Raw genomic sequence first — 26,385 nt, forward strand, 5'->3', positions numbered from 1 at the left:
TAAGAAGCAAAAATGGATGGGGAAAGTTTTATTTCAGCTTCACTTGCCACAGGGAGGAGAGAAGACCTGGGAAGACTGAGGCTCTGTATCTGTAGTAGAAAAATATGATGGCTGAGTGGGCGTCTTCAACAGAGCAATTTCAAATATTTTAAAGGACAAATGTGTAAGCAATGCTAAATTTGGGGGACAGAGATGCAGACAATTTCATGTTCATCTTAATCTTGCAATTCAGGAGCTGGTTTGTCAGCATATATTTTGGGATTCTCAAGCTTCCCCTCCAACAATTGCAAGCACAACCACTCTGACACTGAGCACCACCCCTAGCTAGCTAAGAAAGAACAAGCTGGCTAAACTATATCATCTTTGTAAATAAAAGCAAAGCTTTTTCAATAATTTTTATAATTTGGACTCCATGATTGGTGATTTTTAAAAAATAAAGGATGTTGCTTTCCTCATAACTTGTCTTTGTTAATTTAGCAAGTCTCTAATCATCTCTGAGCTCTGACGTACAAGAACAGCCAAGACCTGCAACCTATATAAAGAAAAAAGAAGCAAGCTGGGAGGGAAAGAGGTAACCTCTCCAAAGTTACACAGCAGCTAAGTGCTAATACTACGAATTGATTTCCCATCTTTTTGAACCTTGCTCAATGTCCTATGCCCATACAAGACATGCTGCCCCTGTGAACTTTTAAAAGAGAACACTCACAAGATGACAGAGGAAAGCAGATTAAATATAATTGTCAAGGACCCTCCTGAAAGCCTCTTGAGGATTTCCACTTGTTTAGCAGACAGCACTTAGAAGGAACACAAAACATTCTCAACACTAAAGCATCTTACTCAGACATCCATCTCAAAGCCTGAGTCTTCTTTAACAGAAAATTTCTTGTTCCTTAGTACAATCCCTTTAGCTACTTCTGCTTTATCCTTCATAAGCCTCCTCTGTTTTAGGTGCCACTATCCACTTCCCCTTCTCAGAATCCCAAACTGCAGCATTCTGCCAACATCAACATAACTGCACTTCTCCAAATAGAAAGCAAGTCACCAGACACTAACACATGACCAAAACTTCCTCCAGTCTTCAGCCACCATTACATAGAACCTGAATAGCAATAAAGCAGCAGCAACTTCTCCCCACACGACTTCCAAATGTTGTGACAGGCATGTCTCTAGATCTAGACTGCAATGCACTAAGGCTGCAGTTATTTAGTACTGAGTGGAGACAGGATACAATTCTCCTCTTCAATACAACAGAAAACATCCTTGAGGCAAAGATGCTTTTTAAACCTATTTCCTATCCCCTCACAAGAGTAAGTGAGCTTTGGCTCTTCTTGTATATCAGAGCTCAGAGATGATTAGAGACTTGCCCAATTAAAGACAAGTTATTAGGAAACCATCATCTTTTATTTCTTAAAAATCACCAATCATGAATTCAAATTGATAAAAATGATTGAAAAAACATTGCTTTTATTTATAAAGATGATATGATTTAGCCAGCTTATTTTTTCTTAAGTAGCCTCACCTAATGAGATAATATTACTTAATCTGTGCTTTATGTGAAAACAAACTTCAGGTTTAGACACACATATGTTTCAGATATGCTTGGTTTCATCAACACTGTCCAGGAACTGGATGCCAGAAGCTCAAATACAGTGCAATTTACAACTGAACAGCCAAGAACAGTTAAATATTACAAATCAGAATTATAATTCAAGTATCCTCTACTACTCAAAAGAAAAAAATCTCCACTTAAATATCAGGGCATGCTGTATAGCATGGAAAGCACTTTCTGGATACATACTGCAGCACGGGTTTAATTTTTACACATACTTGAAAAATCACAAAGCCTTATCAAAAAGGCAGAATAAGGAGTTCTGCATTTTAGTCAACACTGAAATAAGCCCTGCGAGCTTACCGAGCAAAATAGCCCTGTCGCCGTTCCTTCTTCTCCTCCCTGGTCTCCATCATTCACAGCGCAGTGGGCAAGGTGAGCAGCCACGCGTGATGCTCCTTCTCCCCTCAGCACCTCATAACCAGGCAGAGTCTCCTGTATATAACAGTTAAAAACAGGAAGTTCATAAATCAACATGCCAACAACACCTACAAAACCCAACAGGTTGTGGAAATACAACTGACCCAGAGACAAAGCAAAGTAAAACTTTAACCAGTGTTTGCTGTGAAGTGCCCATCAAGTATACAATGAGACAAAGCAATAAATGCATTCAGGCCAGTTTCTCAGCAGTGGAAGACATTTTGCAAAGCAGGTAACTCAAAGGGCAGCATCAAGTTTTAAAACTCCGGAAAGATTAAACTACTTTCAAGTACAAAAAAAATCTTCCAGGTCTCATGTGTTTCCTAGACAGGTAGATCAAGAGAAATTTGGAAATATATAGTACAAACAGAATAACCAGTAAGACACACAATGCTTACTTTGAATTTACATTTTAAATTACTAAAAATACTATAAGATTTTGAGAGATCTGAAAGTTTTAAAAACAATGTAAAAGAAAAAAGAGTGATCTACATTCTGTACAAGGTTTGACTTTGTATTTGTGACCAACACACAAGCTCAAACAACCATACAGAGAGAAACAAGGTGGACCTCTGGTTCTCCCAATGAAGTGTAGTCACCTTGAAACAGGCATGACTAGGAAAGGTTATCTAGGTTATCTGAGAACTTTAAAAAAGAAAAAAGGAGACCAGTAGCACTGTTTTTTGACATGAAAATCACCACCTCTTGGTGGAATGCTGCACCAAGATCCTTGGAAAACAGAAGCTGAGAATTTCCAAACTGCTTTATAATTACTGTAATTAACAACATGCCACATAAACTGCTGCCCAAGATCCCTGCCAAGATGTTTTATCATTTTCCTCTCCTCAACATACGCTTAACCTACCCTGATGGCTTGTGCACATGCACAAAGTAAGTTAACTTTAGAGTTTTTTATCAGTATTTCAGAATAAACTCAAATCATTAGTTGCTATTAAACATTTTAGTCTAATGGGCTGTATAACAAAGAAATAGAAGCCACATAATTATGATTCATAGCAAAAGAAGAAAAAATCCTCTGGGACCTAATCAGTTTCCATTATTTTCCCCTGCATTAAAAGATCACAAGCTACAAGACTGCCAGATGTCAACAAAAGAGATGATGCAGCAAAGACAGACTAATCTACTTGAAAAGCCCAAGAACAAATCATGCTAGAAATCCTTGCCACAATTTTCTCTCCTTACTGATGGATGATTAGTCCACAGCATATGAAGCCCATCGCTTCAAAATGCACTTTTTCTAACTCATTAGTTTTGAATTAATCCAGTGCATCAGAAAGAATCAAATTGCTCTCATTTTTACACATCAGGTAGTCTTACAGTAATGGGTAGTCTTTAAATGGCAAATACCTGACATCTCTAGCTTTATGAAGAGAATACAATTCTACCTCTGCAAGGTAACACATGATGGAGGACACAGCTGGACACCTAAACCTCCATGACAGAAGCATAACAGCAGCATTAGAACAAGCTGGCCAGCTCAGATGTTCAGCCTGTATGAAGACACCACAAAGTTCCTGAGAATTCTGATGCATCTCTATGTTCCCTGTTGGGGAAGGTTCTTGGATCTTCAGAGGATCAGAACTGGTGGCTTCACTAGCACTGCCTTTAGAGTTACAGTAAGTCTTCCCAAGTGTTCAGCTACAATCTCTACAGCGAATTACAAGAGTTCAAAGGAGGAACCACTTTTCCCCCTTCACCTGCTTTGCCTTCACTACACTGTGATGTGCCATGAGGGCACTGACAGGCCAGAGCTGAATCTCACAATGACACCAAGAACTATCAAATAACCCCAAAGCATCAAAATAGTGTTAAACCCATGACCACAAGGACAGCAGGACCCATGGGAACGGGAAGAGGAAGAGTCCTTCATCTCACTGAAGCAAGATCAGTTGAGATGAACAGAGGCAAGAGAGACCTATCCTCACTGCCTAATCCCATGCAAGGGTCACTGGTATGCTCTTTCCAGTCATTCTCTTCCTCTCCCATGATCTGACATCCCCAGCCAGGGAAGTCACTGCCCAGCTCCAGGCTGGCAGACAGAGAGCTCTACTGCCCAGGGAGCCAGGATTAGAAACCCCTGCCTGCCCACAGCCCTGCCAGGCCCAGGGCCAGAGCAGCCACCCCTGCTGCAGCAAAAAGGGGCACAAAAAAGGAGAGAGGAGGTTAAGCCTGCACCTAACCACAGGAGCTGCCAGCACCAAACCAGAGAGGCACTGCTCAGCTCCCCATGTGTGAGCTGTGCTGTTTGCTTCCATCAGTGCTAAACAAAGCCAGCAATGCCAACATGGGTATGGAGCCTGTTCTTCTCATATCGAATCAATCCAACTCCAATTCCTTTCACATGGCGAGGAGGAATAAAGCAAGAATTCAAAAAAATTAAATAATTGTATTCATAACAGATGGGCACTGAGAAAATTGGAATGTTATCCACAGAGCAGACACAGCAAAGGCATTCAGGCTTTTTTTTTTTCTTTCACTAATAAAAATACCCAGCAACACATATCCAGTCACCAAACCAAGTAAATTTTCATAATAGCATAATTCAATGTCAGATCCCACTCTGTTGACTTAAAACTAACTTAGTTTACCTTCTTAGAAGAAACAGCAGTGTTGTTCTAGAAAGGCATATTAAGGTCTGAAAATTATACTTTGAAAACATAGTGCTAGGATTACCAAACTGATTAGGAATACTGACTTCTTAACTGCTGAGTTTACCTGTGTTGTTGGGAATTTTGCACTAGTTGCCTCAAAGGAAAAAAAAAGAGAAAATCTGACAGCTAGGAGGAACACAGCACAGCCTGCAGTAATTGCTACAGAAAACTAGTATTTAGTATTTCTGAGAGGTCCTTTTCAATTTTAGTTTTTTAAGCAGTTACAGCACAAAAGTCACATTTACTTTACAGGATGTCACTGACAATTTAAAGTGACATCAAAATAGGCAAACCTACTCCACACTTCTCCCTTATTTGTCCTTTGATATTTTACAAGAAAAAAAAATTCAAGGTAATCTTTATCATCTGCATAAAATGCTATTAAGGCTATATGATTCAAATGAATCTTGGTTTCCTGGCAGCTCCTTTCTGGTACAGATGAATACTGAATCAGCATGCCATTAAAAATGTACGTATTTGGGGATATTTATATGCTGAGAAACAGACAACTTATATATCATGAGTTCGGTCCAAACTCAAAGGATGACAAAGCTGATTTTATATAAATTTCAGGCTCAGTTTAACCTTTTCTACACCCTGAACAGAAGCAGACTGTGAAAATCTTCTATTATATGTTTACAGCAGTGCTAATTCTTTAATTAGGCATTTTCAAGGCAAACCAAACAATGCATTTCAGTAAGGAGCCTGTTAAAAAACTGCCACTCTCCAAATTTAGCCAGTGTCAGCACCTGATAATTATATAAAGAAAAGAACAAAATACATAGACTGTTCCTCCCTGATTTAGCCCTACTGCTCTGAATATTTTATTTATATTTACTCATTTCTGGATACTTGCTGTGTCGCTCTAGTGTTGCTGCCAGGGAATTCTGGGGAGTTTACTGAAAATTTGTAATTAGAATGGGAATACTCCAACGAGGCCAAACAAAATATTGTTTTTTAAATGTTATAATCACAGGAACAGACTGAACTCCTAACCATGGATATCCGCACCCCTTCTACTGTCACCACACTCTCAAGACCTCCAGGAACTGCTTCCAGGTCCTGCTGCCCTCCCTGCAACCTGGCACTGCAGGACAGCAGCTTCCTGCACTGGTACATTCAAAGTAGCAGCAGAAGATGCTCTAAGTGCAGGGATAAAAAAAGGGAACAGAAGATTAAAAGTAACTTAGCATGTGAATAGAGCACTCTTTAAAGACTGATAAATTTACCAATTTTTCAAAATTATTTTTTCTCCCTTTTCCTTCCCATCTCATGCATGAAGAATGATGTACCTTGCTACTTGCAGTTTAAGTAGTTCACATTTTCATGAAACGAGAAAAAGTCCTGCTTGCTGTGCTCAGGAGTAAGCACCCAGAAATCCTGTCTGCTGCCCTAAAGCATCAACAAGCAATCCTTTAGTCATGGGCATTACTTTCCAAAACTGTGCATGTGAACAACAGTACATCCAACAGCACAGCAATGCAGAAACCAGTGAAGCATCTGACTATTTTTACAACATTCAGTGGACTTGATAGCTTTTCTCTTGGCCATCTGTGTCCACTGCAAGTCCTGGAAAAACATATGGAGAAAAAGAAACATTCAAGATCATGCGATTCTCTAGACACATTTTTGATGACCCTGTAGAGTCAGTATTTCCCAACCTCTCATGCGGTAGGAAAAGTATGTAATTCCCTGCTTTGCAAACGGGGAGCTGAACTGTAAGAATTACCTCCACACGCTCCAATGAGAGCAGAAGAGCAATGTGTGCAAGTGCCCTCTCAGTAGCTTTAATCCAGCCTTAACAATGAGAACATGGGAGAAGATTGCTTTGACAAGGAGATAGTTATTATTTTCTGTGAAATTTAAACTGACTGACTTTGGAAACCAATAGCACAATCTCGATTTTATCTGGCTCTGTGGGCATATACATAAGAATAATAGTTCAAAAGGAAAAAAGCCTAACTCTAACTCCTCTGAGGATCCAGGCTCGCTCAGCCCCTTCAGCAAGGAGCAAGCATGTAGAAAAAAGCAATTAACTGGCTTCAGGAAAACCAAGTAAAGGGTAGTGTACTCCATAACTTAGCAGGACCCTCAAAATGCAAGAGACAGTGGCAGCAATCACACTGTGAACAGCAAGCAGGGAAGGTCTACAGCCTACACACAAATTTTCCACTTGGGAAGGCAGAGTAGATGAAGGTACAAGACTCCCAGCGAGACAGCCAAGCAGACATGGCCACAGCAAGGATGCAACAGGGAGACCCCACTGTGCTGAGGGAACAGGATGCTGCCCAGACACACCACGCAGCTCTCATCTGCTCTCTGGCACGGTGTCCCACACAACAGTAATTTTTTATTTTTGCTTCTCTATTATACCTCTGCCCCTGAGATTACAAACACCACACACATCTGCTCACAGCAGGGCACGCTTCCAATCACCTGCTGTAATAACAACATTCAAAACTGGTCATATCAGACACCAAGCATTACTAATGATCTGGCTTAGGTCTGCAACTCTGCAACAGTGTCTTCTTACGAATAACAAGTCTTCTGGGTACGTGTGCCAATTCTGACCTCTAAAAGATGCAGCATGAGAGATGACAAGGGTTACACCAATAAGCCACTACTAAGACAAAAAAACAGAAAAGGTATGTTTGTACTACCTAAAGAGCAATACTAAAAATATCTCTCAAGTGGGAAGAGTAAGAAATTGTAGAACAAATCACAGATAGAAGGGAAAGGGTTTCAGTGTATTAGATCTGAAATTGAACCCTTGGGGGTTGCTAGTTGTGCCTCTGATGAGCCCAAAGCAGTTACCAGAGCACTGTGCAGATTCAAGTAAATAAACACACACTCCATCTTTAAACATAAGGCAACAGAAACAGTTTAACATGGAAGAGGAGAGTAATTTGCTACTGGTCATATAAATGCCTATTATTAAGCTTCAAAAGCCAGAACACTAACAATAACCCTTGCATTCATTTCCATAGACCTCCCATTTTTAAAACTAGGAAAGTGAATGCCCACTCGCACTTTATGAGAAATGCTAAACGTTGCAGCCTTTCATTAAAGCATCACTGACTGGACTAAGCAGGCTGGGTTCTACTGTTTTTAGGTTCTGCTAGTATATGTTACTTGGTGTAATAGAAAAGATAAAAGTTTCTGTATAAACACTACAGCATCTCAAGATGAAATGTAACAGAAATGCACAGCCAGCAAAGAGGAGAATAAGCTACAATTTTATTTAGTCTTGTCTTTAGGCAGAATGACCTAGGAAAAAGTGAGATTGGAAGCTTTCAGAAAAGTACCTAGCAAAGAAAGTAAAACATAGCACCAACTTAATACATTCAATACAATGGACAAAAGAATGTTTACTCTAAAGCTATCTGAAATATGGCATTATTTTAATACAATTATATAGTTACATTACAGTTATGATATATAGTGTACTGTTAATTCTAAAACATGAAGAAACTCTGTAAAGAAGTTCCAGTCCATTACACATCACTGGAGGACACTAAACTAGCCCAGGAGAGCTACTCCACCTGAGGTTCACTCAACCTTGGTGAGGCGAATAGCCCTTCTTTATGCCTCTCATCTTTGAAGTATTCCATCTGCCATGTTTCTTGTGACAAGGGTGCACTCTTAAAATACACAAAAAATAAAAATACGAAAAATAAGAGATGGGAAAATAAGTGTGTAAGCAGAAGCAATTTCTAGACTTCTTGTTCATATTAAATACAGAACAGTCACAATTTCTGTGTCTACAAATAGAGAGAAACAAAGAGATTCAATGTGGCTATTTGCATGCTGTGGGATCTCAAGGACAGTGAAGATAAGACCTAGAGATAAGACAGGCAAAGAAAACAAACACCCTCGCTCTTGAGGAACGGGGTACAATGTTTAGGAGGTTATTATTCCCCCTACAATGGTGCAGTAAACTAAAAGGTCAAGCATTTTCACTCCCTACTAATAAAGTAAGAAAAGGCTAAGCCTAGCTCACCTCCAGTGCCCCTACTGGATTTCCAACAGTCTGTCCACATGAACAAAGTCCAAATAAAATAAATGACAATCAATGTAGCAGAAACATTTCTGATTCAGAAACAGAAGAATAACAAAACTTGATGTTTGATTATTATGTTTGTTATAACTTGATGTTATTGTTATTGAAAGCCGATTCAGCTCCAAAGAGTTCTCCAGACAAATGATTCCTGTTTTACTCGGGAAGAGGCTTTAACCCACTAACTCAGGCTGCCATGTTTCACACAGAGCAAGAGGAAGCAAACACGCTACCAGGAATTCCACATCACCAGTCATGTTTTCACGAGACAAAAACATTGAGATTTAATCTTCCGTCATTGGCAGCTGAATATCACCAGATGCATTTTCCATTCACAACAATGCATTTTACTGTTTAACTCAGCTTCTAGACAGAAACTGGTTACAAAACACAGTATAAACTATTAACAGGCAGAGTGCTATGCTATGCCAAATGTGAAAGTGCAGTGCTGTTGAAAATCAGGCCACCTGGGAAGATTTTCATTTTTAGGTCAACAAGAACATTGCTGTAGATGTTTTAAAATAATTAGTACCTTCATCTTACTGTATCTCCTGTTTCAACCTACCCCAATTCAATTAAGCCTCAAGTCCAAGCCCTCTGCCCCCTCAGTTTTTCACACTCACATTGCACAGGTATACACAGTGTTTGCCCCCACAAGTACTGGAAAGAAAGAGCTGGGGAGGTGGCAATCAGCCTCTTCTCCCAGGCAACTAGTAATAGAACACAAGGAAAGGACTTCAGCTGTGCCAGGGGAGGTTCAGGGTAGATATTAGGAAATATTTCTTCACTGGAATAGTGGTTAAGGATTGGGTTGTATTACCCAAGGAAGTGGTGGAGTCACCATTCCTGGAAGTGTTCAAAAATTGAGCACACATAGCACCTTACAATATGGATTTGGTCAAAGATTGGATTTGACGATTCTAGAGGTCTTTTTCAACCTTAATGACTCTGTGAGTATATCAACCACAGAAGGACGAAGTTAACCATACCCAGAGAGGGTAAGATGGAGATCACTGTTTCCTTACCTCTGCCTGGAGCATGTAGGCATATACACAAAAGGCTCTTCATGGATGTGCTCCCCACTAAAATCCCATGTACTTGCAATTTTCTAAAATTCAAAAAACTGGTGAACATTCAACACATCAACTAGCATTTAGACAACACTCTTAGCACTACCTGGCTGTTTTGTTAGTCGACACTATCATGTTCCTTGCTCATAAAAACTGATTTCACTAATTGTTTAGTATTTCAAAGAAAGCCTTGCACATCTGTTTTGATAAGATCAAGAAAGATACATACAAGCAACCACATCACACCCAGACCCAATGAATTACAGGTTCTCTACCAGGTTTATAAGGGCCATGATCAAGTCCTCCTTAGATTCCCCTCTTACCACACTCAGAATTCTGCTAAAGGCCACTGGATCCACAGTGTCACACATTGCAGGCCTGGCCACACTCCAGAGTTGTTTCTATGAATTAGACTACACAGGCCACAGAGTGGGATTCACACTGGCAAAACAGCAGCATCACAGTAGACAGATGAATAGCAAACATCCTTTGGTGATTAAGGCGACCGCGACCAGTCAAAATGCCAAGCCAAAGAATTTGGGCATTCCCTTGTCTCAGGATGTTAGAATCTGTCCTTGGAGCAAGCAGCTGCCAGTTCCAAGTATTACTGCCCTTTGCCTTTCTCCCTTTTGCCCACTTCAGCTGCCTGATAACACTCCTCCACCCAAAATTACCACACCAATGACTCGTAGCAGACTCAGCAGAAGTGGCTCTGTATCTGCATTTCAGTTTATATCCCACCAGGCCAGCTCACACCCCCTTCCAGCAGCCTTTGCTGCACACAGCTGAATTACAAGCACAACATCAGACAGACCTGGGGCAGAAAGCTTGGACAGAAAACCATCAGTGTGACTCCCTGAGCAGAGACGCTGCTCTGTGGGCACTAGCCAAGCACACATGTGGAAAGATGAGTGCCAACATTCATGAGATGACAGACTACAAGAGACAAACACCTGACCTCAGCTTCACAGCAAACTTGCTCTTTTCTCAGCTCTTTTCTCATCAACACAAGAAGGGCATTTATATGAAATGTAAATAAAACTGAGGTACAGCAGAAAGACACTGGTGTGTGAAGGTTCTTAAACCACAAAGATGTGGCTTGATGCTTGGCACAAGTATCTATATTGTCAACCACAGGTACCATTAATCACTTTCTGTTTACAAGTATTATTTAGTTTAGGTCCAAAGATTTATATTCCCATTGTAATCAATGAGACTTGATTAACATGGTCCTAAAGTTTTACAAGACAAGACCAAGCAACAAGAAACCCATGAGGAACAAATCTGTCAGTTTAACAGAAAGCACTAGAAATGGTCAGGTTTTTACATCAAGCACATTCCCAGCAATATACATAATCATGCTGGGAAAATTATTGGAAATGTCTCTTTATAAAGTACCCCATCATTTTCAGGTGTTTGGAAAAAGAACCTCAAATCACCAGAACCTCAAATCAACCTAGAGACACAACATTGTGAATGATAAGTATTAAATTACGTTATTACTTCAAAAAACTAACTAGACACAAGAGCTACTTTAAGATAAAATTATTATTTTTGAGTTTCAGCTCAACACCTCTTTTTATAATTGACCCTGATTCATGCAAATTCCAGGTCATCGCCGCTTCTCTATCATCTACCTCCCAACTGAGAAGCAAAGAAGCTGAAGAGTGGGGGCAGAAAGGAGTCTAGCAGTAATGCAATGCAAATCTTTTCCTATCTGAAACACTGCTAACAGAACCAAAATGCCAGGTTTCCATAGCAACCTGAACTGTGTCAATGCTTACACTGTATACTAAGCAACATTGAACAGTTTAATTGTAATACAAAATCCTGTACATTTGTAATGTAAAAAATTAACACTGGAAACCTTCACTATTTATTTTTCAATTGCTTAACCTGCAAAATTTATTGCAGTCTGTTCAGTGTGACCTTGTATTACACCTACGCAGCTTTACAGGTGTTCCAATGCTGGCAGTGTAAGGTGCATCAAAATTACAGTGATCAACAACAAATCAAACTCTCTTTACACTGCATAGACTGAATCCTGTTTTTAAAAGCAGCAATATTTCTAATTATTTCCTTCTTCCTTGCAAAATCCCCTTTGGGCATTGTGTAACACAAGATAACTACTTAGTTGTCTTGTCCTTCTGAAACATCCTGAAAACCTCTATTATCTTACCTTTTTTCCTTCCTCCACCTCCAGATTTTTGTAAACACTACACACAGTTGCTGACCTTGTACCAAGTCACCCTGCACTATATGCAGTGCAGAAACTCCCCTCTCAAAAGGAATTCCCCTCGCTATACACCAGACCACATCACATGTACCTACTAATTAGGGAGCAACTCTTTGAAGAGCTGCTTCCTTCTTCAGAACCAGAAACAGAAAAGTTCTTTATAGTTTTGTGTGTTCTAACAATGTGTGGACAATTAACTCTTTAAAATTATTCAGGTAAGTAAAGTTACCTATGTCTATGTACACAGAAAAGATGGAACAATGTCTTGATTCATGCAAAAGTGTCATACGCCATCCTTCCTTCAGCATATCTGATTGGGCTTTTACTTGCTCAACTCTGCATGCATTCAATCAGTGAGATGGTTCAGGGCTTAACTGAACAACAAAAAAAAATAAAAATACACCTGAATTAAGCTTGAGTACTGATGGATAAAAAAGAGTTGTGTAGAAGTTTTCTGGTAGCAGTAGCAGTATATATTCTACTTTCAGAATACTCAAGTTGTTTTAAACATTCTTATAGAACTGACTAATTTTGAAAGTAAAATTCAAACTTCTTACACTGATAACATCAACAACGTAACTCAGCATTCTGAAGCTAGATATCTCCTTTTGCTAGAGGGTACCAAACACCATGAAGTCAGAAAAATGACAAACAGCTTCAATTCCTCCAGTGTTGCATTTTCAGGAAAGCCATCCATCTCAGTGACATTAACCAGGTGCCACAGCAGAGACTCTGAGCTCTCTACTCCCATACCAAGTGCACTCAGAGGGACTTCTCACACAGGTTATCCTTGTGACATGTAAGCAAACATAGGGCCCAAAGATGAAAGTTGCCAAATTTCTGTTCACCACAGGTTATACCTGACATGGCTGCTCACATTTCAAACAAAACTTTGTATTTGCTTGTTTACAGCTACATCAGTGTAATTGCTTGCCTCTTCTCAAGTTGAAGCCAGCCAAATTAGTAAATGCATTAACAAGTTTTAGATTTGGCCTTGCTTTTTTCCATGTTAAAGCACTTATTTTTGAGGGGCCGTAGTCCTTCCATTTTTGGTGTTAAAATTTGTCTTTGAAAATCTGTTAAAACTGGGCAGAGACCTACACTTTAAAAATAATACAAAAATCAGTTTGCAGCTACCCCAAAAGGTAGTGGTTAAAAAACACTGACTCATTACCTGTGAAAAGGGTATTACCTCAGAGCTAGATTCATAGAATCAAGAACCATTTAGGTTGAAAAAGACCTTTAAGGTCATCAAGTTTAACCATAAACCTACTCATGTTCTTGCCAATAATTATGACAGGACCAAGGATTAAAACTCATACATCTAACCCCAAACATATGGCCAGGCTAACCTCTTGAACAGGTCTAGCTTCCACAAGTCAAAATTACTTTTCTGAGATATCTGCACGCTGGACTTAGGGAAGTAAAAAGAAGGGGCAAAAAATAAGTGAAAAGAAGCAGGAAGAGAGATATGTTTCAAGACCAGATGAAATAAATTCCAATTTATAATGGGATTCTGTCATCCTGGAGCCTTTCAGTGAGAAAATCATTCACAGGTCTCGCATCACAGAATTCACAAAAAACAGTACATGGCATTAAGAAGAAACCAAAACCTGAACAACAGATGTAAAACACAGTACTGTAGAAATTTTTACTTTAATTGCAATATAATGCTGACAGCAAAGCAGTTAAGATTTGAAAACTGTACTCAGTGAAGTCCTGATTCCAGTTACAGCCACACAAGTCTGCTTCTTTACAAAGCTTCTAGATTAAAAAAAAAAAAAAAAAAACAAACAAAACTCAACCAAACCAAAGCAAACAAACAAAAAAGAAAATAAAAACCACAAAAACCCAAACAAAGAAAACAACAACAACAAAAAAACATAATCAGAGGAGAAACTTTTAAAGGACTGTTGCCATTTACTAAGGGATGGCAGTTTTTCCCAAGAAATGCATTTTGTAACTTGAAGCCTTTACATCCCAAACTCTACACTGGTCCAAAACAAAATGAACATGTAACAGCTACCAAGCAAAAATAAATACATGTCTCCTCAGAAGCACCTCAAAAATCAGGCGCTACAAGCAGCTCCTTCAGCTGCACCACCTTTCCTTTTGCAAACCTCCTTGGCTTTCTGCTTGCATTTGCACACACCACCCACAGCACCCTTCAGGCATGGCTCATTTCTAATGGAGCAGGTGCCACTCTGCAAGGAGCAGCATCGCTCTGCTCTGCCAGGTCTGAGCCTACATCTGCTCCCCTGGAGGAAAACAAGGAAATGAACGCACCTGCCTTGCTCGTCCCATAAACACAACCTGAACTGTGTTCCTAGTTGAGCAGAAGGGCTAGGGACTGCTCTCCTGGATGCACTGTTATCCCACAGCTCAGCACCCACGGAGGCCAGGAGAATCCTCCAACACATGGCAGTGTGTAAGGTCTGGTTCATCCCTAGGGTTCACCTTCCTTGCTCTTTCCAACCTCCCTGTAGAAGATTCATTATCTCCTGGTTTTGCTGTACCATTTTGATTTCAAGATCAGTCTCTAGTCCCCTACCCTAAAATCTGCCTATTATATTCCAGGCTCAGCCTGGGACTAGGAACCACCAGAGCAGGGCTTAGAAAAGGACACAAGTTGTTGACAAAACACTGAAACTTCCTCCTGACACAATAGGTCAGGTGCACAGTGTCAACAGGGCAGGAGAAAAGAAAACTAATCTTCATCTTCTTAATCTCTTTTCATGACAACCAGTGTGTTACTTGTACTAACAGAAATGATGCACTACAAACAGAATCCAGTTTTCAAAACAAACAACCCACAAATGAAAAATCTGTCCACTGAGGGATCAGTTAGCAGCAGAGACCCTTTTTAAGGAATTTAGAATTCCAGATAGAAGGAAACAAATGGACATTTGATGAGGTGTGACATGAGCAATCACATTAGCACAAGCCCAACAAAGGAGATTTTCCTTTCCATTCTGTAAGCATGACTGTAGTAGGACACAAATGCAGATGTCACAGAAGTTCTTGCCTAGCCTCTGCACACTGATGTGACACTACCCTCTATTCACCCCAACTAAAAGGCACACCTAACCAACACCGCCCACCACCATACACTAAAAAAAGACCCAATACCACAGAACAAAACCAAATTACCTGTAAATCAAATGAAATTTCTTCAGTTGATACCTAACCACGAGGACTGGAGAACAACTCATGGCACTGGCAGAAAGCCACCCCTGTCACTCCTTTGTGGTTCTCAATTTGTTTCCTAACTGGTCTGACGATGACCCAGGCTGCTTGTGACTTGACCCCCATATTTGGGTGGCAAAAGGACTCTCATGCTCGTCAGCTGTTAATCATTTGGGCCAGATCTGCACAAGTGACTGGCTCACAGCAGGCAAAGTCCATCTGTCACCAAATACTTGGCCACATTTCAGCACACTGTTCTGTAACAAAGTAAAAGTTTCATCTCCTTGGTTCTTCGCCTATTGTCACCAAGATATTACTGCTTACATGACACAGCTACCACACAATACCTGCATTTCAGAAGTTTTCAGAGTTGGGACAGAAGGTACAGACCAGATTTTATATCACGGATTACCACAGCTCCTACCTTTAGGAGTCTTCAGCAGCTTCACTACAAAAGGCCTGATCAGCAACCAGGATGGAAAAAAGGGACTACAAAATGTCAAACACTGCTTATATAAGAGAAGAATTTATTTTTAATATAAATTCTAAATATCATGCAAAAATCTTCATGTGTAAAATTATTATACACTTCAATGCTTCCCTGAATTGTCTGAACCTTTGTGAGAAAGCATGAAAGAAGAAGTCAAGACACTCTCTGGCCTACAAAGTTTTGTTGAGTTTGCTGCAGCTACCAAAAATCTGCATACAGATTAAACCCAGCTTTATCACAAGTACTCGTGTCTTTGGTATCACTACAGCTGCTTAAAAAGCATTCTAAAAATTATACTTGAGAGTAAAATAAAGCCCTTGCCACCAGACTGGGGCACTGCTTAACCATGAGACAGTTAACTACAGCAGAAGCCCACTGACACAGCACAGAAGCAGTGCCAAGCCACTGACAACATCAAGTTATTCCACACAGCATCTCCTCCAAAGTAACAACCTAGGCAGACCCAAGGATTTTCTGCAATCACAGCATCACCTGATCTGGCAGAAAGCCATGCACACCTCTTCCCCTCTGAATCAAAATGGCAGTGATGCTTTGTGAATATTCATACTTCTTTTTTATCCACTGCATTACCTTAGAATACTTAAAAAGAAAACAAACTGACAGATGGCATGTGGGGCAGAAAGCAGAAAAAAACAGACTGGAGTAACAGCAGCTAGAGAGAGTGCTGCTAGAAAAGGTTAAATTTATTTGAAAAAAAATGAGTCAGGGAATATATTACCTTTTCTTAAGATAAGGCTGAGTTCAAGGAAGCAACAGCTCTCACTGTGAACTTCTCTAAAACAAAGCTGTGATTTCCTCTATCTGGTGCACTGGAACCAATCCTTGCCTGCAGTATCCTAGATTCTGAGGAAATGGCCCTCAGTTCTCTTCAGAAGCTATGAGAAGATCCCAAAATCAGTCACTAATGGATGACAATAAGAAAATTTCCTTTCTAGAAATAATTCTAACAAAAAGCTTTTAAATCCTAAAGCGAACATAAAATGAAACATAAACAGTACTATTTTGACACTGTGACCAAAAGATAAACACATATCCTGCCTGTATAAACAAGTATAATTTCCCTGCTAAGCCTGTATGCTTTCTGCTCCTGTAAATCAGCTTCATACGACCATTGCTTAAACATGGGTACTCATACAACCCACATTTCAAGTAGGATGTTGAAAAAGCCCCTTGAAAAACAAACAGAGTAGCCATAAGAAAAGCAGAAACATGGAAGAAATGGCACCTTGGTGGGCTCTACACATAGCATACCAAAGAGAAGGCCAAATGCTTAGTTACAGCTCAGGAGTACTACAGGGCACAGAATGACTGAGCAGGAACAGCCTCACTGAGCTCTGACAGGGGCATTGGACCACACAGCACCAGGAATTTGAGGCATGCAACTGAAAGCACAGTCCACCTCTTATGACAAACAGCAATCAGAAAGGCTGACTGAGATTATGATGAGTACTCAACACATTGACAAATTCAAGTCTAATCCAGAAGTCTTCTCAAAGGCTCGAACCTTTGTGGTTCCATGACAAGCCATCAATTCTCAGGTAAGTACAGGAAGGTCAGGAGGATGCTATATGGCACTGAGCTGAAATATTGGTACCCTTTCTCCCAGCTGGGTCAGAGACTGGGAGGGGCGCAGGTGCAAGAGCAAAGCACTGCGCCTGGTTGTGGGCACTTAGTACAACCTTCTGCACAGACACTGCAGATACACAGCCACAGTCCCATGCAAGGCTGCAGGGTGCTGCCCACCCCAAAACTGAGCAAACAGTTCCCAACACACATACAACTTCCAGCACCAGCACAACCACTCACACCCACCTGACATTTTGACCAGGAACAATGACATACGGATTTCCACCTACAACAGAAGGGTTTGCAAAGAAAAGCAGGGAGAAAGAGAAAATACTCCTCTGTATGTGTTGAATATATCAATCTGAAACATTTTGTTTGGGGAGGGAAATATAATTCCTCTAGCCTGCTGTGAATTTTGTCAATAACTCATAAATCTGGCTAGGGAAAAATGACAACGGAATAAGATTTCTAAAAGGAAAACAAGGAGGAGAAGAAGAACTGAAGACTTGTTTCTCCTACTCTGCTTTCTTTCCTAGTCAAAGGAGGTCACTTGAGTGAGCATGCTTACTGCTGACTTCAGTCATCAAATGCAGCATTACATTTTGTTTTTTATGGGAAAGCAATCTTAACCCCCAGGACAAACTCAGCGCAGAAGTGGCAGCAACATGACTTGGGCATCTCCTGCCATGAGGGTGCAGATCCCTCACAAGAGGGAGTGAGAAGCCATCAACTTTGTGGCAGGCAGCCACCCCCACCATCAGTAACTCCACCAGCACCACCTCACTAAAACAAAAGTTACACCTATAAAGCCTTTGACTATTTTGGCTTATTGATCATGACAAAGAAAAGGTTTATCAGTCAGCTGCTTTTTGGGTGATGACACTGAATTTCTTCTGCCAGATGAGCCAAGGACCACGACTGCCTGCTGCTGAACTGGGCACCCGCTGAGACACAGAGGGCACAAGGCAGGTGCTGGACAGAGAGCTTTACTTTTCTCAGCATTGGTCATGTTCCAACTTTCCTTTCACGCCTGCTGGATAGCAAAGGGAAACTGAGTCCCTTTGTCCTTCATTTCCATAATTATTGTTTGTGAGCAGCTCCAGCTGCCTAGAACAGCAATTTCTGGTGTCAGATCCCGCTGCAGAGGCTCACACTATGTTCTCACCTTTGAAACACTCACCCAAAAGGGTGACTGCAGACTCACTCTGGCTGCAGTAAATAGCCACAGGATCACCACAATTTCTTCAATTACCTTTCTGAAGACACGTTATCCTCCCATCCAAATCACTCTCAAGGGAATTCACTTCTTTTTGAATAGAGGGGCTTATTCATTAACACTTAAAAGAGATTTGCCAGCTGTCCCCTGAAGTCAGGACCATAAGGTAGCCAAATATCTACTAGAGTCAGCCTCCAACCAATTTCAACCTTCTCTTTCAAAATCATGGATACACAAAGCAACAAAGCCATATTCCTAACAAGACAAGGACTGTTCCAATCAATTCTAACTCACTTCATCTCCAAAGGGAATCACTTATCATTTCAGCAGCAGATGTGACGCGTCCAAATGTGAGCATGGCTACTGCTGCAGTAAGAACAGGGCATTGGGCAAAGCCAAGGAATGAAATCCAGAGACTGCCTGATAAACAACTTGGACAAATCAGGTATTCCAGTAGTGTTTATTTCCCATAACATAATATGCAACAAGGAAAAAAAAAGCAAAGCAAAAGACACAGAATTTCCCTCCGAGCCCAAGATTTTGATCCACTACTTTAAAAAAAGCAAAAAACCCCAAAAAAACCCCAAACAAACAAACAAAAAAAAACAAAAAATCAAAACAAAACAACAACAAAAAAAAAAGCCAGAAAGCCATCAGACAGCATTTTGCCTACAGGCATGTACTTCAATACAACTCTTCAAAGGATCAACATTACTTGACTACTTAGGTGCTTAAAAGATTTTGCGTACCTTTATGGACATTCTCCAGGTAAAAAGATGAAAGAGAAGGCAGTCTAAAAAGCACTACAACTTACATATTTTTCATCATGGTTTACATTTAAAAATATATTCCTGATAAAGTAATTTTCATTCAGAAAGTATATATTCACGCATACTTATACATATATTCTTGGCATTTTCTACCGCCCTCTCCATTAATTTTCTGAAAGTCTGTGTGTGTACACATAAGTGTCAGATGGAACAATATCAGGAAATTATTATTTCCATACTGTGTAAACACTGGCTGATACAATAGGCTGGCAGAGTTCATCAACACACATTTTAAGTATCACACAAACACAGGCCCTTAGGCTGGGTCATAGCATTTTAAGCAAACCATAATCGATTAATGGGCACCTACCCATCTTAAAAGTCCACCACTGCGCATTAATACAAGAAATGTATGACTACTTAATGGGAGAACAGCAATTGTAGCATGTAAAGTAAACACACGCTAAAAGCCTGTTACTGAGTCGAAGCGTTCATCATCTCATTTCATCACCTAGGGGATGAACAGTTACTACATCCTTTAGCACCACGATGCTGCACACACATCACCCAAGATACAAGTACGCCACTCCACCCGTAAACCAACTCTGAAGCAGTGTATGATGAAGGACAGAGAGGAAAGTCCATTGCACTGATTAAAGACACAAAAATCAATTACTGACACACCTTTGGAACCCGGCAGCACTTCGCAATCATGACAACTAAAGGCTATACAAATTATTATAGAGAGAGAGGGTCTGGAACATTCCAGTAATTCATCCAAGACTCTGAGAGGGAGGAAATAAACGAGGTTCGAAGCCGCGAAAGCCATCTCGGCGACACCGGCTGGGTAGCGGGAGCACGCCGCGGGTGCCCAGGAGCAGCACCCGGGGCGGGCGGGCAGGTCCCCGGAGCCGCCCGCCCCCCGGCCGCGCCCGCACGGACACAGCGCGCCCGCGGGGCCGCCCCCGCCTCGGGGCCGCGCTGCCGGGCTGGCTCCGCGCACAGCGAGCGGCCGAAGCGCTCCTCTGCCCCCACAGCGCCGGCCGCGGCCCCGTCCCCGCCCCGCCGGGCTCCGCGTCCCCCGGCCGGGGCACCAGGCCGCGCCCGAGCAGCCCCGCCCGCCCCGCGGCCCGGCGCGCACACACAGACAGACGGACAGACAGACAGACAGACCTGCGGGCGGGCGGCATGGCGGGCCCGGCCCGGCGCCGCGCCCCGAGCGCTCTCCGGGAGCGCCGCCGCCGCCGCCTCCACCGCTCTGCGCTGCTCTCCGCTCGGCCACAGCGGCGCCGGCCCCGCCGCGCCCCGCCCCGCCCCGCCCGGCGGCCCCGCCTCCCCTCGGCCCCGCCCGGCCGCCCTGGCCCCGCCGGATCGCGGTGGCCCCGGGGCCGGGGGCGGCGGCCGCGCTCCTGGCGCTCTAAGCCCTGTCCTGGGCAAAGGGGGCGGTCTGCGGAGCCTGAACTCCTACGAGTCGTAGAGTCCAAGCGCCGGCATCTTCCTCTGCATGGCAGTTATCTCAAGGGCGGGCGCTAAAAACAAAACAGTCAGTTTTGGAAATTGAGGTTAACCAAAGCCTTCAGATCCGTGGGAAACTGAAAAGCCTAGATACCTCATCCGCTGTTTCTACACTGTCCGCCAGTAGGCTTCTTCACCCAATCCCAGAAAACAACAGCCGCTACATTTACCAGAAACTCCACTGCTTTACCCGAGATAACTGCAGGTAACCCTTCCAGATGCTTGTGGCTAGCCTAAACAACATCTAGTTTCTTTTTTTTCTTCCTCAGGTTAGTAATCAGCTCTGAAAGACTGATTTCGGGCATTGTCTTTCGAGCATTTGAACAAAGGCATTATAACACCATTAAATTCCAAACTCTGCAAGACAAAATGTCAAGCAGATAGCTGCATAAATGAAAAGCATACACAACGGGTACACATATATACAGAGATGCTAAGAGAGTGTGTCAAAATAACAAATGGTGCACAGGGGTCTCAAGAATAATATTTTTAGTAGTTACAATGTTATGAATCCAACAAGTTTTAAGTAAGAGATTTGTCAGAGGCTTGTTTTTTGGGGTTTTTTTTGTTTTTTGGTTTTTGTTTTTTTTTTTAACTTAACAGCTGCTTAGAAGACTCAATTCAAAAACGTGTCATTTTCAGGGCCAAATACATCTCAATACAGACACAGCCATCTCCCACCATTGCCATTATCCTATTTGTAGCATGTGCTTGCTACCACTCAGTGTCACTACTGGAACAGCAACTGTCTCAACTCCTCCACTAAATTTGCTGCTGCATTTTTAGCTAAAATTGAAGTTTCCATCTCATTTTTTTTTTTACCAAACCAGCTTCTTTTACAAGGGACAGATTTTCTTTAAAACACAGTCTGCTGCTTAAAGGATACATTCTGGTAATACACTGAAGTTAGTACATCTTATTATTTCCCAGCAAAAGATGGACAAACCCAAAGTTACTTTGGTTAAAATCTCAAAGACTTCACTGGCACAAGGATTCTCTACCACAACACAGAAGAAAGGGGCCCTGCTCTCAGTTACTCTTCTAGCAGCGCTTAGATAACAAAAATGGGAAAAAAAAGAAAGAATAGTAATACTGTTTACCCAACCACCTCTGCCAAATTGCAGGAGCTATGAAGCCCTATCCATCAAAGTGGTGGAAGCCCTATTTATCTCTTAGCTGCACTTGCACAACAGTGACAGTGACTAACAGCTTGTTTTAGCTCCAGAAAAGCTATCCCTGTCCTAATGTACCAGTCTGCTGTCCATCATCATTCCAGCTCAGTCACCTCTATTGTACAGTGTAGAAAGCTCTATGAAGACAATGCATGAACTCCATAGAGCAAAGAAATTGTGCATTTCTAGAGTAGTTATGTTACCCTGAGCATATCAAATACACATTCTAGACTGATGGCATGGGTGAGAAATCAGTCAAATTCCTGTCAGAGCAGCAGGATAAGCAGGCTAGGACTGGTACAGAAGCACTGTACAAGTTCTGGTTTTGGCACTGTAGGTCATTGCCTGTGGCTCAAACCCACAGACTTCATGTCACTGGAAGAAGTCATTATGTGAGTGACACGTCACACACTCTTTTATTTTACTGACTCTGAAGTACTCAGTAATGCCTGCCTCTCTGTTGCAATGATGAACATGACATAGGCAGATAATAGGTAAATTAGACACACACACATCACCTTTGAAATAAAATTTAGTTTTAGTCTCACTGCAGTATAGCAGACAGTCTGAATAGTTTGCTCTTTCCCATGGCAATATGTTCCTTGCCAATTCATTTGAATACAAGTGCTCTAACACCATTTGATTCATTTACTTCATGGTATCAATGCTTAGAATATCTTTACCAGAGAAAATCTTAAATTCATGTTGCTCAGTAAAAATCAGTTGCTCATGTTTTCAGTTTTGGGCACATTTGTTTTATCACTGTTTGCATTATTTTGATGGAGACAAAATGTAAATTTGCTATTTTCATCACTTCCAAATTGTGAATTTTTATCCTAGAAAAATATTTCTCACACAAACACACGTGTATAACCACACATGACAGACAGAATAGATTTGGGATACTGAAATACTACATTTGTATGGGTTTTGATCTTCTGCTTCAGTGTACATTAACAGAGTTACATTCAAGAGAAAAAATTGCTAGAGGTACAGTAAACATACTGTATGTGGCCTGCATTCAGATCAGCTTACACTAATAGCAGAAAAAATACTGTACTGCCGTGTAGTTCATGTAGTTTTTGTTTCTTTTTTTACATCTGCAATTGTTAGCTTACAGCTCATTTATTTAAGAAAGACAACCTGCCATAAAAAATTACACTGACAACCTCGACTGTTATAACAGTCCAGTTTTGAAAGAATACAAACATAAAGGTGACACCAATCTTCCTTTTTATTTCCATTATCCCTTCTGTTTTTGCCCATTACTCCTACCATTATTCACCATGAAGTAGTCACAAAATAGGTTTCTTACAGACAGACTTTTATGCATACATAATTGAGGCTCTGCTTGATCCTTCTGCACTGAGGGCTATTCTTAGCCTGGTTTCTTTGGTTTATGTAATGATGAATTTTCAGAGTGTCCCCAACTCACCCTTTAACTTTGAATTGATTGTCTAGATATAACTCAATGTGACTGAGGTATTGAAATTTTCCACAAGTTTTACAAAAACTGAGAAAGAGACCATAGCTTGAAACTTTTATAATAAATTCTCCCCTAATAACTGATTCTGTGCACCTATTTCTCTGTCTAGAAGAGCAAACCAGAAGTAGCTCCCAAAATGCTCAACCGAAGAAAGACTATAAAAAGAAATAGAATTTGCTGCAATACAAGAGGAGATGACAAAAAAGTCCTATTTGTTTCAGCTAAGGTAGCTCAGTGGACACTGCATGAAGCACCTCACTGCCACACTTTATCCCAAACCCCAGAATCACGTGCATTTTTTAACATGGGCTAAAAGGGAAAAGAAGCTGGCCCAGGCTTTACTAGATGAAATATAGTGCCAGGGGAAGAACGGCAGCTGAAGAAAAAGAATACAAGAACGTGTGAAAGTACTTCTGTAAAGTAAGTCCTGTAAAATATTGCTGGTTGCTCCCCGTCTCGTTGTTCAGGACCATTAAAATATGCCCCAGGAGCGGGACTGCCGCGCCCTGCCGGCCCCGAGCCGTGGCGCTGCCCGTCCCCGCGTCGCATCCCCTGGCGCGGCGAGCGCCACACTGCAGGCACAGGGAGCAGGCACCGCACGGCCGGGAATCTGCTCTTGGAGCTGGGACCTCTGCACAACGCCTCTGCAGGTTCTCCTCACTTCATTTCCATCAAAACACTACTGCGGTTAAAACAGATATAATAAGATACGAAGTACAATAGCATTTTCCTCCAGAAAATTGTTATAATCCAACAGTTAGGTCACCAATCTGGCCATACATGGAAATTAAACATAAAATAGCAAAAGACTGTGCATCATCTCTTCCTTCCTTCTCCTTTCCACTTCCTTCAAACTGGGATGATGTACAATTACAAGTCAGGCGAACTTACAGATGAAAATCTGATACCAAGACTTTACATATGAAACACACAATTGAGGAAAGAGAGGACTGATAAATGCAGTTTCTATGCAGATCAAGGGTTTTCACTATAGCTAAAGAATGTACCCCAGGTACTAAAGAAAATTTGTACTTACCATTATATATTACATACATACTCAAATTATATACTTTCCATAACTTAGCATATTACTTTGATGTTATTCTTACTCATTTTTACACCGTAAGCCTACTGTCACACATCAATCAGCATGTCAAATTAAAGTTATAATAATATGCAATGTATTCACATGGAACAGACAAGTTAATTGCACGCTGCTGTACCACTTGCATTTAAAGGAATTGCCCTGATTTTTCAGGTTCCAAAATTCAGCCTTATTGACCAAAATGTGACAGCTGTGCTCCAGCACCTCTAACACTGAATGCTACTCACTCGGTTTCACAGGCACACCAGCGTTAGGTGAAAAGAAACATGGGCCTCTGACATTCCTTTCCTAGTGCCTTTGGGAAGATCATTCTTCTCCAGCTACCATCTCAGGGATGCAGGCACAGGCACTGGCTGCTTCTGTGCTGGCAGGAGGCTGAATCGCTGTCAGTTTCACTGATGCACTTCTCTATCGGATGCAGGAAGCCAGAGGAGAGGCACAATCTTTTTTGTCAGTGCACATGACTTGTACAGCAAAGAAAGCCATTTCTAAAAATAACTAGGCAGCATATGACTCTCAGTGCTATTTTCCTGATGGTCTAGTGGTCAGCCCTCACCTCTGAGGTTAACATCAAGGAAAATATTTGCTATTTCAGTAAATTTCTCTTGTACATACCTTAGTTCTCACTGCTCCTGTGGCTGTAATTAACAACCCTTCCACTACTCAAGAGAAATTTAGTACGATATATTACTCATTTGGAAAGTGGTTTGCTAACTGTCAAGCACAACAGAGCAAGATTGCTTTGCTTCTACATCTAACAGCTACCTAGGGCATGGGCAAAACACATTTGCCCACCCTGCCATCGGCACAAGATCACATTTTTCATAGGCTCAGCGACTTTTCTGAAATCGTCAGGGGGAGTATTTTGTCTCCATCATTGAGGCACCTTAAGAACCAAGGGACTCACCCCTGCCTTCCCCTGTGGTGTCACATAACAGAGACACTCTTAGGGGTGGCAATGACCACTCTGTTACATTTATCTTCAATCCTGCCAATGCAGCTGCTGTGGGCCTTGAATTGTTCTAACCTAGCTGTCTGCAGTGCTGCTAACATCACAGCCACAGAAGTAAGTACCCCTCCAAAACCCACCTGAGATGCACAGCAAGTGGAGAAGCCTATGCTTTTAAACACAACACTGTGGACTTAGTGGAGTATACAAATTCTTAAGGCTAACTCAGTTTCTGCAGTATAACCACCTCAATATCTGGCTGGTGTTCCTGGCAGGTTCACTCTGTAGGAAACCAGGTCCCACTTCACTTTCTCTTCAGCAATGGGCACAGATTACCTGCTGGGACCAGCTGACCTCTCTCACCTAAGCAGACCCACCTCTGTGAAGTGGCCTCAGGCCACAGTGATACCTCAGCCTCCAGCCCCACACAGCTTTGGCTCCTCAGGGTCTGAAATGCTTTTGTCTTACCAAAGGGGATGCTGTCAATCTTATGAGAAAAGCTGTTCCTGCATATATAAGACATTTTTCACCTCCTATTTTGTTATCTCTCTCACTGCACAGTAAAATTGCTGAATTTAGACCAAAGAAAGCTTCATCACAATGAAGACATCCATTTTGTTCTAGACTGCTACAGTAAATGTTTTGTGATGAAACGAACCATCAGCTTAACAGGGATGTTGATGAGATGGAAACCAAACACCTTCCACCTCCTTCGCTTCTCCCAGAAGAAAATTATCCTCTAAATTTGTTTTCAGACTCTGAAGCTTTTGAAGATCAGCTAATGCATATTTGCACAGTTGACAAGCATACAGTCTGAAGCTTATCTATCGTAACACAGAAAGGTT

General features: G+C 41.5%; 1 protein-coding gene across 3 annotated transcripts in view; it reads right to left on the bottom strand.

Moving 5' to 3' along the window:
- Positions 1 to 24,917, bottom strand: part of NCOA7 (nuclear receptor coactivator 7) — an 82,950-nt gene extending 58,033 nt beyond the window's left edge. For 2 of the 3 annotated variants that reach the window (XM_058020117.1, XM_058020115.1), the window contains exons 1-2: positions 20,487 to 20,556; positions 1,913 to 2,044 (exon numbers count right to left, since the gene is read on the bottom strand). In XM_058020117.1, coding sequence (XP_057876100.1) covers positions 1,913 to 1,965 — 53 coding nt within the window. In that variant the 5' untranslated portion in view covers positions 1,966 to 2,044; positions 20,487 to 20,556. Of the gene's footprint in view, positions 1 to 1,912; positions 2,045 to 20,486; positions 20,557 to 24,818 lie in introns of those variants that run through there. The other variant, XM_058020116.1, reaches the window with a different exon arrangement.
- Between the last annotated feature and the right edge of the window lie 1,468 nt (positions 24,918 to 26,385).

Source organism: Melospiza georgiana, chromosome 3 (assembly GCF_028018845.1).
Source record: "Melospiza georgiana isolate bMelGeo1 chromosome 3, bMelGeo1.pri, whole genome shotgun sequence".
NCBI classification, from domain to species: Eukaryota; Metazoa; Chordata; class Aves; order Passeriformes; family Passerellidae; genus Melospiza; species Melospiza georgiana.